Consider the following 15,707-nt stretch of genomic DNA (forward strand, 5'->3'; position numbering starts at 1 on the left):
GTGACACAGGAGTTTAACTATATTTTATGAGTATGAAAAGTTTCTCTGCACTGCTAAAACAATCTGTACAAGATCTGGGTAAGATGCAGCATAGGATTCTTCAGGGTAAGCAGGAATCATGATGATGGTTTATTTATTTCTGTGAAAAGAGTTTGATGTTCATATGCCTTATTTCATCTGTGCAAGCACGCTACAGGCTGTATCACTGATACCTTCATAGTACATCTAAACACCTCACGCTAATCTGACAAATATTAACCACCATTTCAACTGCTGGGTGTGGAGATGTTACTCTGATTATTTTTTATTTATTTTTTTTTAATTCAGAAGTACTGCATCTCTCCAAGTAATAAGTCAGTTATGTGCTTCCTACTTCCTTCTTTTCTTCATCACAGAAAAACATCTGAGGTCAATACTTCCTTTTTTTTTTTTCTTCTTTACAATACCTTTCAAAAATTTGAGGTTTTACTTTAAAAAAATAAAATAAAATAAAATAAAATAAAATAAAATAAAATAAAATAAAATAAAATAAAATAAAATAAAATAAAATAATAAAATAAAATAAAATAATTGTTTTTATTTTATTTTCAAATTAAAAAAAAAAAAAAAAAGCAGGAGCAGATTAGGAAGACAACATCCCTTCACCAACACAACCCTCTTGAGATTGCTTCACCGGTGATGCTGCAGCACATGCTGAGCCTGTGTCGTTATCTACGAGCTGCCCTGATTGCTAGGAAGAGATATGGGGGTGAGATATGGGGGTGAATGATCACCAGCTGGAGGAGGAAACTGCAGGCTGCAAGGTCAAAGCCATCTTCACAACTGCCTGACACCTCCCTCAGCATGGTGGCAAGTTTGAGCAGGGTGGAGACAGCAGAGAAGGTGAGCAAGGAAATCTCTTCTGCTCGCCCTGCCATGAGAGTGGCAGTCACTGGCCAAGGCAGGAGGCACTGCAGGGCCCTCTACACGGAAATGTAAAGGGATTTGTTGGATTTGTTTGCAGAAGTCAGTAAACCGTGGGCCAGTCTGTGAACCCTAGCCTCTAAAAATGCTCTGCTAAACCTGAAACGCTGCGTTGTTCTACCCCTAGGATGAACATCAACACTCAGTAATATTCTGTGCCATCCCACAGCCTTGACAAATAGCAGAAGGGAACTCAAATTTGCATAGTTAAGAGTCTCTGGTATTTAAAATTTTCATTTATATCCTCATAATTGGCTGTTATATTTTATGCTGTCCATGTTTTAAGTCTTCATAATATTCAGCTGCATTATAAAGCGACGTGCACTCGTGACCCAGATGTCATAAAAATCTCCAAAAGTTAGCACAGTCACCTGCATGTGGTTTTCAGCATATGCTGTGCAATCATTGCTTGGGAAAGAGGGTTCCTCCAATCTGGCAAGATCCAGTGTTACCTGCAGGCAAAACTGGTGCTTTTTCTGTCCAGGAAACATAGAAATCAAAATCACTGCTCGGACGTGAAATGTTTAAAGAATCAGTACAAAATATGTGCGGTGACTCATCAGAGGCTAGAAAGCAATGTAAGCTGAGATACAAACAACAAAGAGGAAGTGGGGAGCAGGGCTTTTTAGCATTTTAACATGACCCGTTGAAATTTCCAGACTAAAAATTATTGCTGACCTTATCAGATGGCAATTTGGAGGAAGTATGTACACTAATAACTAAGAATGTAATCAAATCTTTGAAAATAATGGCAGCGATTAAATAAAAGCCACTGCTAGGGAGAATTGCCAGCTGTAAATCATTAATATGCCTGTACCAGTTTCAGGTAGTATCAAACACACTGAAATCTGAGTGGAAAAAAATGGGATTTCCCATTTGCTTGATGATATATCAGAACAACCCCAACTGTATTCTTGTTTAATTACTGAATGATTCCTTTATACAAAGAAAATAGTACAATGGCACTGGCATTATCCACTAGTGGGCACTAGGAACTGTTTTCCAGAACCAGAAATGCCCTGACACAATCAGACACGGGTCCAGCACTCTGGCTCCTATAGCAACACCTCCTAGATGTTTCTGGAAAAGATGCGGAAAAAAAAAAAAAAAAGTATAGTGTGGATTGAGTTATTTTTAATTGTTCCCTCTTTTTGCTAGAAGGAAAAAGTATGGGGACACACATCTGAGGAGCACAGCCAAGGACCCATCTCCCCTGTGAATTTCAGCCTGAGGATTTCAGGGTACAAATGATGAAGAAACAGCCAGCCAGGCTGTGCAGGTCCCCAGCTGCTTGTAGGCACGTTCAGACACAGCAAGGGAGGCCTGAGATGAACCTTTTTACCTGTTCATGCTCTGATGGGCCCGGCTGATGCAAATGCCAGTCATCGTTAATGCTGTGAATCACTAATTCAGTGCATGAATTGGAACGAGTTAGGTACAATTAGGTGTTTGCACAGATGGGGACAGACATATGATGATGTTGTCATGTGTAAGCCCTGCCAAGCTGTGTGTGCCTCTCAGCTTTCTATTAACACAACACCCAGCAGTTTCTCGGCAAGTCAAGCCACGCATACAAAAAGCTTGTGAGCAGTACTAAATATAACAAATCTGTTCTCCCCAGAGACTCTTAACAAGGGATCCTAAGGGCCAGCAGTATTCGTATCAATATGAAGACATCATCTGTGAATAACATCATACTTGGTGACAAGAACCATGAGTGAACGCTAGAATAATGCACTGGGCTACCAATGAAAATAGAAAAATGCATATTGAGGTAAAAGGAAAATGGGGCAAAAATGATGGTAGAGGACATGAAAACACCCTTCCTGTCCCCAGTTTTTCCAGACTTTGTTTATGGGACCCAAACTGGTGTTGCCATTTCAACTGAGCTGAACACAGTGATCCAGGCTGTGTGGCAGGTCACAACAAATCAACTTCAGCACAGCTGGAGGCATTATTTTTCCTTCAAGGAGAGAAGATGTTCATCTCTGTTTTCTAGTTTGGCCACGACTCTGGAGAGAATGGAAAGAACTGAGCTGAAAAGAGCAACAGCACAAAAGCAAAGCCATTACTCTTCTCTTGGCACTGTGCTGTTATCGGGTGGCTGCATCCATAAAACCCTCACAGAAAGCTGGAGACTGTCACTGCAGAGTAGTCAGTCACTTTAACTTCTTCCTACACACAGCAAGACAAAAGCAGTGCATGATTAATCACCACCAACAATCTTAGTGGCTGGATGCAAAGCAAAGGCTTTGGAGACAAAATGTGGGGATACCATTGTCTGGTGGAGAGTGTGGCACAGAAGAAAGACAGCACCACCCCTGGCTGACGTTCTTCAGGCTCAATCCTCGACACTCTAGATGTCTGTGAGCATGAGTGCACACAAATCTCACTAGAGCCAGGCCGTGAAATGCCCACTTCAGCCCCAGGATATTACAGAAACACAGAATGGTTGAGCTACCAACTTGAGTAAAACACTCCCAATTGTTTTCAACAATCTCCAAGCAGGAGGAGGAAGATGATACAGGACAACCTCTGTCAGACATGTCACTTCCCACCTCTGCTTGGGGTCCTTCCCCTGCACAGTGCCTTGGAGAAGGACATGGAGGCCTGCTGCTCCATGAGGGGAGAGCAGGGCAGAGCTCATCCTCAGGGAGCGGGGTACAGAGGGCTTATGGTGCAGAGGCAGAGGAGATGGTGCCCTGAAAGAGCTCTGGCACCAGAAACGGTCTGAGGACATTCAGAAGGAAGAAGGTTGGTGTCAGTGCTGCAAAGTGTTACCTCTCCCCTCCAAGGCTCGTGTGGCCTGCACAGTGCCTGGAAGATGTTTATGGGCTTTCAGCTTCCTCATTGTACCTCAGGCTAGGTTAAACTGAACTCATTTTTAGGACCGCTGCTCTGTGGCTGTGACAAAAGCCAAGGGCCAGCCCCGGTGAGCACAAACGCACACAGTGATCAGTCGAGTAGGCCGGCTGCTGGCCTCCTGTAGCGGTACATCCCTATGTATATAAACAGAGCCACAACAAACACACTGTCAGCACTCACAGCCAGCCCACTGACTTCGCAGCATCCGTGGTTTTGCGTCCTTGTCCTGGTTTGGCCACCTACTCCTTTTCGTACCAGATCCACTTACACCTTTGTTTTGGCAAAACCATCACTCTACCTACTGGAATCACCTGCTTAATGTCCATATATTTAGCTCTTACACTAAAATACCCTTCTATCCGAACCGCTTTATGAGTCAGGAAGTCAATCTGAGCAGTTACTCATGAATGAGATCATGCAGTTATGATGGGTCCTGAAAACATCAGTTTACACGATAAGAAGCAGATAAGAAAGCACATCCAATACTGGGCAGAGGTAGAGGAGAAACAAAAAACAGAGCAGAGAATGTTATTGTGGCACTGTTTAAACCTTTGATTTGCTTGTGCCTTGAATTACACGGACAGTGCTGGTTTCCTTATCTCAAAAGGGTAGAGCAGAAGTGGTAAAAAAATCAGAGACGAGCAACAAAGGGCATGGAAGCTCCACACAAACCCACCAAACTTTTTCAGCCAGGGAAAGAGGTCATGCAAAGTTAGACATTTATGAGATGATCAACATCACAGGCGGGTGTTAAATCCCACACATGGGGATTAAAGGAAGTGTTCGGAAAAAGTAATATAGGATTTAACATATTAAATATTATTAATTAAAGTATTTAATAATTTTATCTTTAATAGATAATAATTTATAATTATTAGATTTTATTGATTGTCATATTATGTGTATTTACCACTCTCAGTGAAAAAGAGTGTTTTCTTATGTTCAGACAGAATTTCATTTGTTTTTATTTTGTTCCCATTGCATCTTGTTGTATCAGTGGACACTGCTGAAGTGTCTCTCTTCTTCACTCCCCCGCATCTGGTATTTATATACAATGATAAGGTTCCCCCCTCATCCTTCTGTCCTCAGACTGAACAGTCCCAGCTCCCTCAGCCTCTCCTCATGAAATGCTCCAAAATCTTTCTGGCCCTGCACGGGACTCACTCCAGTACATCCACACCATTTTTGTACTGGGGAGCCCAGTAAAAACTTACCATGAGGCAAAGGAGGCGCTGAGTACCTTGTCCTGCCCCGTGTCACCAGGTCTCTGCTGCATCCAGCAGTAGATCCACACTCTCCCTGGCCTTCCTCGTGCTGTTTGTGCACCCGTAGAGTCCCTCCTTGCTGCCCTTGACATCCCTTGCCAGATTCACGTTCAGGCCAGTACTGGGTGCTGACCATCACCTCACTGCTTCGTGCAAAGAGCTCGCAGCCGCACTGCGCATCCACTGCGTGCTAACCACATCCCAGCTGATTTTCCTGAGGCAACGCTTCCCTGGCATGCCTGCCTTGTGCTCCCATTCCCTTGGCTGCAGAAACACAGCTAAATCCAGGAAAAGTCAGGCTTATAAATCCCGGAGGAAAACACGACACGAGATAGTTGTTTGATTACACAGTTTAGAGCACTTTTTTAATTGTTTTTCCTGCTGCTGCCTCCCCTCTTCCCCTCCCTGGAGAGCTCGTGCTGCTGTGGGACTGGCAGCAGCAGGCCCTGAGGAAAAAAAAATAAAAATTAAGCTCCTAAACTGCAAACAAGTAGCAAAATCACATGTGTATTTCAGATCCGCTCTGGATTTTCATTTGTACTTCCCCAGCTCAGGGACCTTGCCCTCGGCTGTTTATGCTTTCGGAGGCTCTGGCCCACAGCTTTACCTCTTGGCATTTGCCTTGGGTGCTCTACTCAGTACACTGTTTTCTGCTTCGTCCACTTCTACAGAATGGTCTCACCATTCCTATTTTTTTTTCCTTGTTTTCATATGATTCAGTCTGAACTAGCTTTTCTGCCAGTTTGCAGCTCTCTGCAAACCTTTCACATTCTGAGAAACCTTTCATGTTCAGAGAAACATTTCAGGTGCACATCAGTTGTAGCGAGCTCTGATTTACAGTCACAGTATTGTGGGGATTTTGGCTACTTTTTTTTTTTTTTCCTTATACTTTCTTATCCTTTCCCTTCCCCTCCCTTCCCCTTTTATTTTTTTCTTCATTTACATATCCTGTTTTCCATATATCCTTTTTATATAGTGTTCAAGCTTCTGGACAGATGTTTCACCGAAGAACTCCTCGATCCCCTCTGTGCTTCTACAAGCCTGTGGGTCTCCACAGCTGAAGACTTCTCATTCCTGATGATTTAGCTGCAGTGGCTACAGAGATTACCGACCCAAACCACGGAAACACCAGCTTCTTTGACCATAGCCAAACCTAGCAGGGATCTTGGTTTTTCAAGGCAGGGCACATAGGAAATTCTTGGTAGCAATTCCAAGACTAGATTTTATTTTTCTTCCACAAAAAAAACAAGGAAGTACAAAAGTGTCATAATTTATTTATTTTTCTTGTAAGGTAACCTGGCAACATTTACAAATTCCAGATGTAAAGTGCTCTTCATAGACGCAGATGCAAGTTATCTTGCTCTTCTAATTCTGGAAGGTGTTTTCACACAGGATCGCTCTCTGAATCTCAGGATCTAAGCATTTGGAAACAATTCCTGTGCATGACAGAATCCAAATTAAACTTCCTACTAATTTCTTACCATTGTAGGTAAAACTACTTAAGCTTGAAGGTTTTTGTCAGCAGAAGCCATGCACTGCTATCAGTTTTGATAACATCAGTGTAATCCAACGCATCTTTAAATCTTAAAACTCAATTTATTAATTGTCCAGATAAATCATCAGATCTGTTTCTTCTCATGGCAGTAATTACCCTAGACTTTATAGCACCTGCAGTGGTGTTGCTCAAGTGTGGAACAAAATATGCATGCCCCAAGATAATGAATTACTAGTGTCAGTCTTTATCTGCCTTCTGCAGGCACAGTTTATCATGTAAGTAAATATTTAGTTAAGGCAGATTGCGTTGATTTTTGTCCAAGAGCTATGAGAAATGTGGAGCTCTGACATTCAACCCATCCTGTGTATCTTGTGGATGCAGCTTTTATTATATCTGAACACACCTCTTAAAGCACGCAGATATATTTTGACAAGTCACAGTACTACTTTCAAATAGAAACCCAAACCATACCTAACTATAAAGATATAAAAACTTTTAGCATTCTCTCTTCTGCGATAGGTTAACGTTTGGTGTGAGGGAAGAAAAGTAAGATTTGTGTGTAGACAATTCTGTTGCTGTTTAACATCAGCTTGTTTCATACACTTGATAACCAACTTTTAGCAACTCAGCTCATTACATGTGTTGTTTTAAATCAGTGCTATATGAAGAACTCTTCATGTTAAAAATAGGTAACATATTGCTATTGTTATTGGCTTCAGATCTTGAAACCCAGGCAACAGGAGAAAGATAAACAGTGTACAGAAAATTATAAATATCAAGCTTAATTCATAATATAGCTAATACTGGTTTCACAGTAATACAAGGTAACAATGGCAGACAGAATAAAAGATTTGAAACTATAAGCTTTCTTTACTGAGTGTGAGCTCTTGGGTTTTACATTATTCCTGCTTGATAAGAGTTACCACAAGTGAAGAGACGGGCAAGGTAGTACGCATCAACCCACTCAATACCAGAGTGAACGCGTGGATCTTGTTAGTATTATAAAAATGCATCAATTTATTAAACTTTCTAATACTATGGTCTCAGATCAGCTGTAACCTTGTTATTCTGTACCATATATATATAAAAAAGCCACAGCTTAGGTATCATCAGTACTTTTATAGAATCACATAATGGCTTGGGTTAGAAGGGACCTTAAAGCCCACCCAGTTCCAACCCCCTGCCATGGGCAGAGACACCTCCCACCAGACCAGGTTGCCCAAAGCCCCATCCAACCTGGGAGCATTGCATGTTATAGCATTTCTTTAGTGAATCTTCAATGCTCTGTCCATTATTGTCAGAATTAAAAATATTCTGGAGCATTTACAACATACAAACTATGAGTCATGGGAATTGCATTGTTTTTGTTTATGGCGTTCTTTCAAAATAAATTATGTTTTCCATGGAACCGTTTTAACGTAAAAGCCCACTTCAGTTTTTCCTCCTTGCATTTGTCAATGAATTCATTCAGCTCCATTCAGTAACGGGAAAAGTTATTTGAGCAGTTGATCCATTAGTTAGAAAGCGGTTCTAAAATTAAGAGGTTTTGTACCATCAGTATCAGTGTGCTTGAGAGTATTTAGTGTGCTTAAGAATATTTGACTGCAGCCTTATGTTTTTACACTAAGTTATAGGTACACCATTTCTTTAGATTTCACTGAGAAGGACTAATAAGCCTTTATTATTCTGACATAAATGGACAGGTACCCTGCCTTTTGGAAAGGCAACTGCTGCTGCAATGGAATGTCTAGAGCGAAATGCTTAGGTATTGAAGAAAGTAAGGAGTGGTGAGAGAGAGTATTTGGGTGTTCCTCTTGATAGAAATGCGTCTGCTCTTTCCTGTGTGTTCCCATGTAAGTGTAAGTTCTAGACTCTGTGTTGTAGTTCAGGTGTTGCTTTTATATTAAAACTGTTTTTAGAGCCTAATGATTTTAAGAATATAACAAGTAATGATTAACAACTGCTAGATGTTACAGCAGGCTGTAACAAAAAGGTTCTCAGAAATAACTGCAGTTCAGGGCCCTCAGGTGTGATTCAAGAGTACACCAGGTGTTAGATAGCCATTAGTTTATTGACATTTTACTCCCACTCCAGTCAGCACAAGCAGCACCAGTCACTGCACAGAGGTTTGAAAGGGGGAAGTGTAAGGTCAGGGCAGGTGTCCTACAAAGGCTCAGCCCAGGGATAGCCCTGCCTCAGTTTACACACTTTTTCTTTCTGACAGCAGATCATATATACCATGCCCACCTGACTCCACATCGATCAGCACAACGCTGCAGGAATTAGAAGGTGTGGCCACAGTGACCTGCTGGTCATCAGCAAGGGTGGAATGTCGTGTTGTGAACTCGGACAGGATCCCACACGCCAAGCCATGTCCTTGACTCCTCGCCAATCTTCTGAGTCCTCCCCTTGCCACCTGCACATCCTGCTGCGGTGCGCTTGTCTACACACAGTGCAGGGACCGAGTTCCAAAACTTACAGTGATTTTATGCATAGAGCTTTTCTTTCACCTCAGTCAGTATATTAAGAAAAAAAAAAAAAGACATCCTTGAGGTACGGCTATTTACATTTGCAGCAGCACAGATACTGAAGTGTTAAAAGATATATAATATAAAAGTATGTTTCCTATTATTTCCCTATAAAAAAAAAAAACCACAAAACAAACACAACCCTGCTGTAGAAGTTCATTTCCCAATATAATCTGAAAACGTATACTGTGTTTTAGGAAGACTTTTCAAAGAATATTCACAAACAAAGATTACCTGAAAACACTGCCTGAAGGAAGACAATGAGAATCAGAACGGCAATATGCCATTAATAACGCTCAGAAATGCAGCTGTTTTGAGGTTAGCATTTCTTTTGTTCACTTGGCTTTCTCTATTCCGGCTGATTAATTCCAATCCCAGAACAAAAATTGTCAATAAGGTGCTTCATTAAGACACGGAAAATAGTCTTCAGTCTTGAAGAGGACTGGAGGTTCATAGGGGGTCTGTTGTCGTGAGGAAGACGATTTCTGCAAATCAGATAAAGTTTATTTTTCACCTCCTTAAAAATACAAGTTTCAGAACAAAACCCACAGAGCTAAAATGCAAGACAAAAGGAGTTTTAACAGCATATCCCCTTCCTCAGGTGACTTTAAACCACAGCTCAGATGGGTCTAGCATATTCTTTATGTTACCGAAGAAAACTGGCTTTGGCTTTTGCCATTCTATCACCTGAACAGACTCAGTCTTGCAAAAAAGTAAATATGCCAACTTTGCAGGAGCCAAACATGTAAGGGTCAAGTCACTGTAATCTTTGTCTGCCCAAACCCACAAACCTTTACCTTTCTTCCTCCAGCCTTTTGAGTTCTCCTCAGCCACTCCCTCTGTTAACCCTAGCCTGTGTTCCCATAAAGACTTTTTTTAGCTTAATAAATATGAAAACAAACCTAGTTTCTTTCAAGAAGGTTGCTGCTCCTGCTGAGCTTCTTCAGTAAGTATAAATGTTGGAATATATGTTCTATGACATGCTGTTAAAATAATAGAGTAGTAAATTTGGACTTTTCAGGAAAACTGCATACACTCCTAAATATTATTTGTACATTATTTTGCTATACCAAACATCTCCTATAGGTGGACAACGGCAGGGACCACTACCGACTATCACATCAGCCTTCGTGCATTTAAGTAATACTGCACTGCAACACAGAGCCATTGTATGATTTCAGTACGTGCCCTTAAACAGATGGATTGAGGCCAAGATCTCATTCATTAAGAATTCCTATGGACTCATGAAGAAAACAATCTTCAAAATCAAAGTTCCCTTTTAAAATAACATTTCCTATCCTGCACTGGTCTACAAGAAGACAGCTTGTAAGCAAGAAAAACTAGTGTCACAGGTGTTCTGCAGCTCACCACTCTAAGTTGCATTTGCATGTGTGCAGGGAGGGGCTAATTTAAATCCAGTGAAGAAATTCGTAGGCAGGCACAGTACCCACAGTTGCCTAAGAACACGTTTACAAATTTTTGCAGCTGCTTAGCAGACATTTTTGAAAGTGTCTACATCCTTAGTGCTATTAGAAGCCTGAGAGTACTGTACTTTACATTGCCTGGCATTCACAAGGGAAGAACTTGGGGCAAAACCTGAAAGTGAGATTATAAATACACAGCTGAAGAAATACAGAATATACCCTTTCCGTAAAGAAACAGACATTCAAATGGGAAGAATTTGAGGGAACTTGATCAAATGAAAGTTTTTGCAGGAGACTGTGAACAGCCACAATGAAAATCATGACATCGATTCTTTCTTTTCCAAAGGGCGTGTGTATTGTGTAAGCTAGCTAAACATCAAGCATGAGGAAAAATCTCTATACGCATTTTCATTCATGCAGAAGTGTGTTTACTGATGAAAATAAATATTTTCCTATGTGATACTCAGCTCACTGTGGAACAGTCACCTAGCTTTTATTTACTTTATCAATTAATACCAGTCAGTTCTGAGTGTTGATTATATTCCTATCCATTCCCAAACCACAAAAACATTGGATGTGACAGGTTCTGCTTGCTGACTCTTTCAAAGACTTTCCACCCTATTGATTGTGGAAAAAAATAAGCTGACGAAGCCTTCCCACACAACAGCAAAAAAACACTATTAGAACTCTCAAACTTCTCAGCTGAAGATTTTAATTTTATGGAAAATACTGTTGAATATTTTTCAAGGCCAAAGTTTAAGGCTACTAGACTCCTAGCTACAACTGCCATTGTGGTTTTTTTTGTTTGTTTGATTTTTTTTTGGTAATTGGCCTATAAATAGCAGCTTTGATTTTTTTTTTTAAGGGAGTGGGGAGGGCTGTTTTTCTAAAAGAAGAAATAAGCAACATCACCCTGAACTTACACACAAAAAAAAACTACAGAGGAACTGGAAGTTAACTAACTTTAAGATTACACAGAAAATAGCAGGGGAAAAGTTTTCCTGAACCAAGTCTTACCAACACAATACATACTCTATTTAGAGCTATTTTTCTCTGCTACCACACAGTTACAGTATGTAACACAAACACCTCAACAGTCACAAATATCTTCCTCGCCCCCTCCGCAAACCTGCTTTATTTCAGCATTCTCCCCAGCATTATGAGATGGAGACCTGAGCTAGTGCAGCAATACTGGGTGCTGACAAAACACAAGGTGGAGCACTTGTGTGTGGTGTATTGGCAGGTGATGCAAAGAAGCATCAGGTGTTCATATGAGGGCCAGAAGATTTTCTTTTTTAATTCAAAATTTATTTTAAAAACTGACACTATGCACTAGTTCTAAGACTAGATAAGGAATCTCCTTGAAACATACTAGAGAGAGTACTTCACATTATCTGAAGTGGAAAAAGTCCACAGACAGTCATGAGGAAAGGTAGAAAAGAATCACACCCATTTTACCAAGTTTTAAGAAGGTGCTAACACAATTACTAAACTCCACAGATTGTGTATAAATAGAACCTTTATTTTAAAAATATTGTGTAGCACAGCTTTTACTTCCTTTTTTAGATAATATTTTGTCAGTGATTATATGAATGCAGTATGCTCCTTTAACAGGCTGTACAGGCTCTTTCTACCTGCTTTCATGTTACTGAGGTGCTTTAATAAAGGCTTGGTCATTCTTTACTTTTTTTGTGCCCTTCATGTTCTCTTCTACACATATTCAAACTACCTTTGGAATGCAACTCAAATCCTTCTAAGAATTCGTGATTTTTTGAGTGTTTGTTTTGCTTTGTTTTTTTAATTAAGTCTGAGAACTTCACGATAGTGTTAATAAAGTATGTAAGGTTTACATTTAAATACAGTTATAGGTGTAAGAAATTTACAATTATTTTAATAATCCTGTCTGGTAAACAGAATTAAGCTGGACACATGCTAACAAAAGCTTACTTACGTTAAGGAAGGATGGCATGCTGATTGTGTGCAAGATTTTCTTGAATGTGCTTGGGAAAGCTCCGAGGTCTGTTTCTGCCTTTGTGACCCGTTCTTCCATTCCAGCCACACAGTTTCCAATCATCTTCACAAAAGCCTATCGGAAAATAAATGGATAAATAAGCACAGCTTTTTCACTAATAGATAGAAACAGGACTTTATATTACACGACAGCGGTAACAGTACTGCTACTACAATGAGAAGTAAAAACAAAACAAAACAAAAAACTCCATACTTTATTTCCTTCTACCTACAAGCCCAATCTATTGCTAAAAGTTATTTATGAGACACTTAGTAGCCCACAAAAACAGGTTAAATCTCATAAAACAATTATCGTTCCTCTTCCCGTTTGTTTTTCAAATAACTAATTTGGACTTATTAGGATTTAGATTTTTATCTGCCTTTCCAACCAAAAGCAGGATCAAGAATCTGGATCACTTAGAATTTTGAAGTTTTATCAGAAATCAATAGCTCCCTCCTTCTTTTAGTCTAAAAATAGCTTTGAAGACAGTAACGCTATCAAAATAATGCTATCAATAACAAAAAGAAGGAAAAGTGGTACTACTGCTTTCTGAAAAGAGGACAGTTGCCTTGCTTCGAGCAGCAAATCTAGGAACAAAAAGGCATTTTGTTTTTAGAACATCAACAGTCTCTGGAAATTCCTCATAAACTGTTTTGTCTTCATCACTCTGAGGTAAGAGAGCTGGATTGGACACTGAAGAACAAGAAGGAATCTGAGCCCGCCCCACGTTCATGCACATGCACGTGATTATAGCGTATCATCGATTCTTTCCCCCTGCTGAGAAACGGAATGCACGTAGAAGATGGCAAGCACATACCTCTAGGTTGTCAATCTTCTTGTATACCTGTCTCATTTCTGTAGCTTTTGTGTAAATTTCGGGTATGCTTTCATTGATGACTTGGGAGGAATCACTTCTAATCTAAACAAGATTCCAACAGATAATAGAAAGAGATTAATAAAACAAAATATTATGTACCAGGTTTTACTTCTGAAGCTAGAATTGTGTACCAATTACACTTATCAAAACTAACATTAAAAGCACTAAATCAAAACTAATTATCTAGCTTCTTTGTATAGTTTAGCAAGTACCTTTGAACAAAATTTATTTTGCAGAGGCAAATACTTAATTTTATAGCTATATCAAAAACAGGCTGCTATAACCTTATCAGAATTAAGACATAAGATCCTGGAGAATCAAACGCATTGAACTGAAGTTCTAACTTCAGTTTTACTCCCTGTGCGTTTCCTCATCTTCACCAAAAAAAAAAAAAAAAGAAGCAAGATTTTGTGGCCTTTTATTGATATAATAAAAAACATAATTACATTGCCCTTAGATTACAGCTGCAGGACCATGTGTACTGTGCTTTCAAAGGCGGCCCGTATACCTAGTGCCATTGTACATGGGCGTTTCGCGGAGTTCCCCCTTCTCCTCTCATGGGGACGCGAAAACAAAGCTGTCTTTCTGACAAAATGGTAAGAGCGGGCCTGCCCTAAACTCGTGTCTAGTTTTGGGAGTCTGGCAATTCCAACCAGACGCTTTAATCGTTAAAACCACGTAAAATGTCTGTATGTATATTAAAGGGGGATGAATATCACATTGTCCTTTTAAGTGTCTGTCGCTGTGCTATCCAAAAATGAGATTCCATGTATGTACACTTACAAACGTATACAAAAGCAGTTAGATACCTAAATGTGAACATTGTTTTGCTCGTGCATGGAGGATCAGTAGTGTTCATCCATGAATTATTGATAGAACAAGTTCTCTCTCCAGTGACTTACCATACGGGAGCCCACAGGCCAACACCAATAGCTGCTTCCCTTCTGCCCCATACTTCAAAATACAACCCCATACTGAAACCCAGCGCCGCACCACTTCCACGCACCATGTCCAGCATCCCCACGAACTCATCCACCCTGGTCAGCAGCTCGTCCAGGCTCCTCTCCAGGCTCTCCACCTGCCAAAACACGGTTAAGCTTAGGAGATGGGGAGGTGGTGGTGGGGGGAGGACGAGGCTACGTCCCGCTTGGCCCAGAAAAGAACAAACAACAACAAAAAAAGAAGCGTTGGGACGATGCAACGGCTCCCCGAAATAAATAAGTAAGCGAATAAATAAAACGAAATGAAGGCGCTGCGGGTCGCGGCCCCCCACCTGCTCGCTGAAGGCGCTGCGGTCGACGAGCAGGTAGGCGGCGTAAGCGGCGGCGGTGGCGCTGAGCGACGCCTCCAGGGCGTCCCCCTCCTCGTCCTCCTGCTCGCCGAGCCCGGAGGCGTTGCTGTGGCTCTGGGAGACGTGCCCGCTGTCCCCGTTACCCCCGCTGGGGCCCGTCCCGGCCCCGTCGCCGTCCCCCCCCGGTGCCGCCGCCATGCCGCCGCTGCCCGTCCCGTCAGGCGGCGCCGCCATTACGCGAGGGAGGAGGCGCCGCCATCACGTGAGGGGGCCGTGCCCGCGCCTGGCACCGCCCGCCCGCCCTCACCACAGCGGAGGGTGGAGGGTGCCTGAAGGGGGGGACCAAGCTCTGTCCCCTCAGCCACCCGCCTGCTTTATCACAGAAATTCCGATGGGTTTGCGGCAGGAAGGGACCTTAAAGACCATCTAAGTCCACCCCCCTGCCCTGGGCAGGGACACTTCCCGCTACGCCTAAAGATTTCCCTGGTTTCTGCCTGAGCTTCTCCCACCTGGTAGAGCAGAACCAGGTGACAGACCAAAAAGGGGTCCTAAAGAGGACCTAAATCCTAAAGAGAGAACTAATATGTGTGTGTATATATATATATGGGACCTTTCAGAATGGTACATACAAAAATAAAAGCTTTTTTTTCGTTTTGTTTTTGTTTTTTTACCCGATGCAAACAAGCGCAGTACGTTTGCAAGCCTTGAGAGTTATGTTACAAAGTGTTAGCTCCAAAGTTGGTTTTGTCAATGCTCTGCCCTTCTCAACTTGTGATTGAAAGCCGGGGTAAAATGCTTTTATTCGTCCCCCTTGAAGCTCTGGGGTGTGAAATGCAACTCGTGTTTCCCCCTTCCTAGGATGAAACGCCTTGTCTGCTTCACCTGGACTGCCACAGAGCCTTCCTCCAAGCAAGGCTCCACAGCATATCAGCACAACAGGGGTATCTTCAGCTTATTCTGAAGCTTCTGAAGCTCTGGAAGTACCTGA

At 41.6% G+C, this 15,707-nt stretch overlaps 1 protein-coding gene and 1 long non-coding RNA gene across 2 annotated transcripts; one reads left to right on the forward strand and one right to left on the reverse strand.

Moving 5' to 3' along the window:
- The first annotated feature begins 625 nt into the window (after positions 1 to 625).
- LOC137850846 (uncharacterized) lies at positions 626 to 4,754 on the forward strand. Its single transcript, XR_011092836.1, has 2 exons — positions 626 to 882; positions 1,004 to 4,754. It is a non-coding gene; the product is annotated as an uncharacterized lncRNA (long non-coding RNA).
- Positions 4,755 to 8,640: 3,886 nt separating this feature from the next.
- BLOC1S4 (biogenesis of lysosomal organelles complex 1 subunit 4) lies at positions 8,641 to 14,988 on the reverse strand. Its single transcript, XM_068671304.1, has 5 exons — positions 14,702 to 14,988; positions 14,435 to 14,506; positions 13,369 to 13,470; positions 12,492 to 12,626; positions 8,641 to 9,601 (listed from the first exon to the last, which is right to left on the reverse strand). The coding sequence occupies exons 1-5, from the start codon at positions 14,951 to 14,953 to the stop codon at positions 9,506 to 9,508; spliced, it is 657 nt and encodes a 218-aa protein (XP_068527405.1). The 5' UTR covers positions 14,954 to 14,988; the 3' UTR covers positions 8,641 to 9,505.
- Between the last annotated feature and the right edge of the window lie 719 nt (positions 14,989 to 15,707).

This window comes from Anas acuta, chromosome 2 (genome assembly GCF_963932015.1).
Source record: "Anas acuta chromosome 2, bAnaAcu1.1, whole genome shotgun sequence".
Classification (NCBI taxonomy): Eukaryota; Metazoa; Chordata; class Aves; order Anseriformes; family Anatidae; genus Anas; species Anas acuta.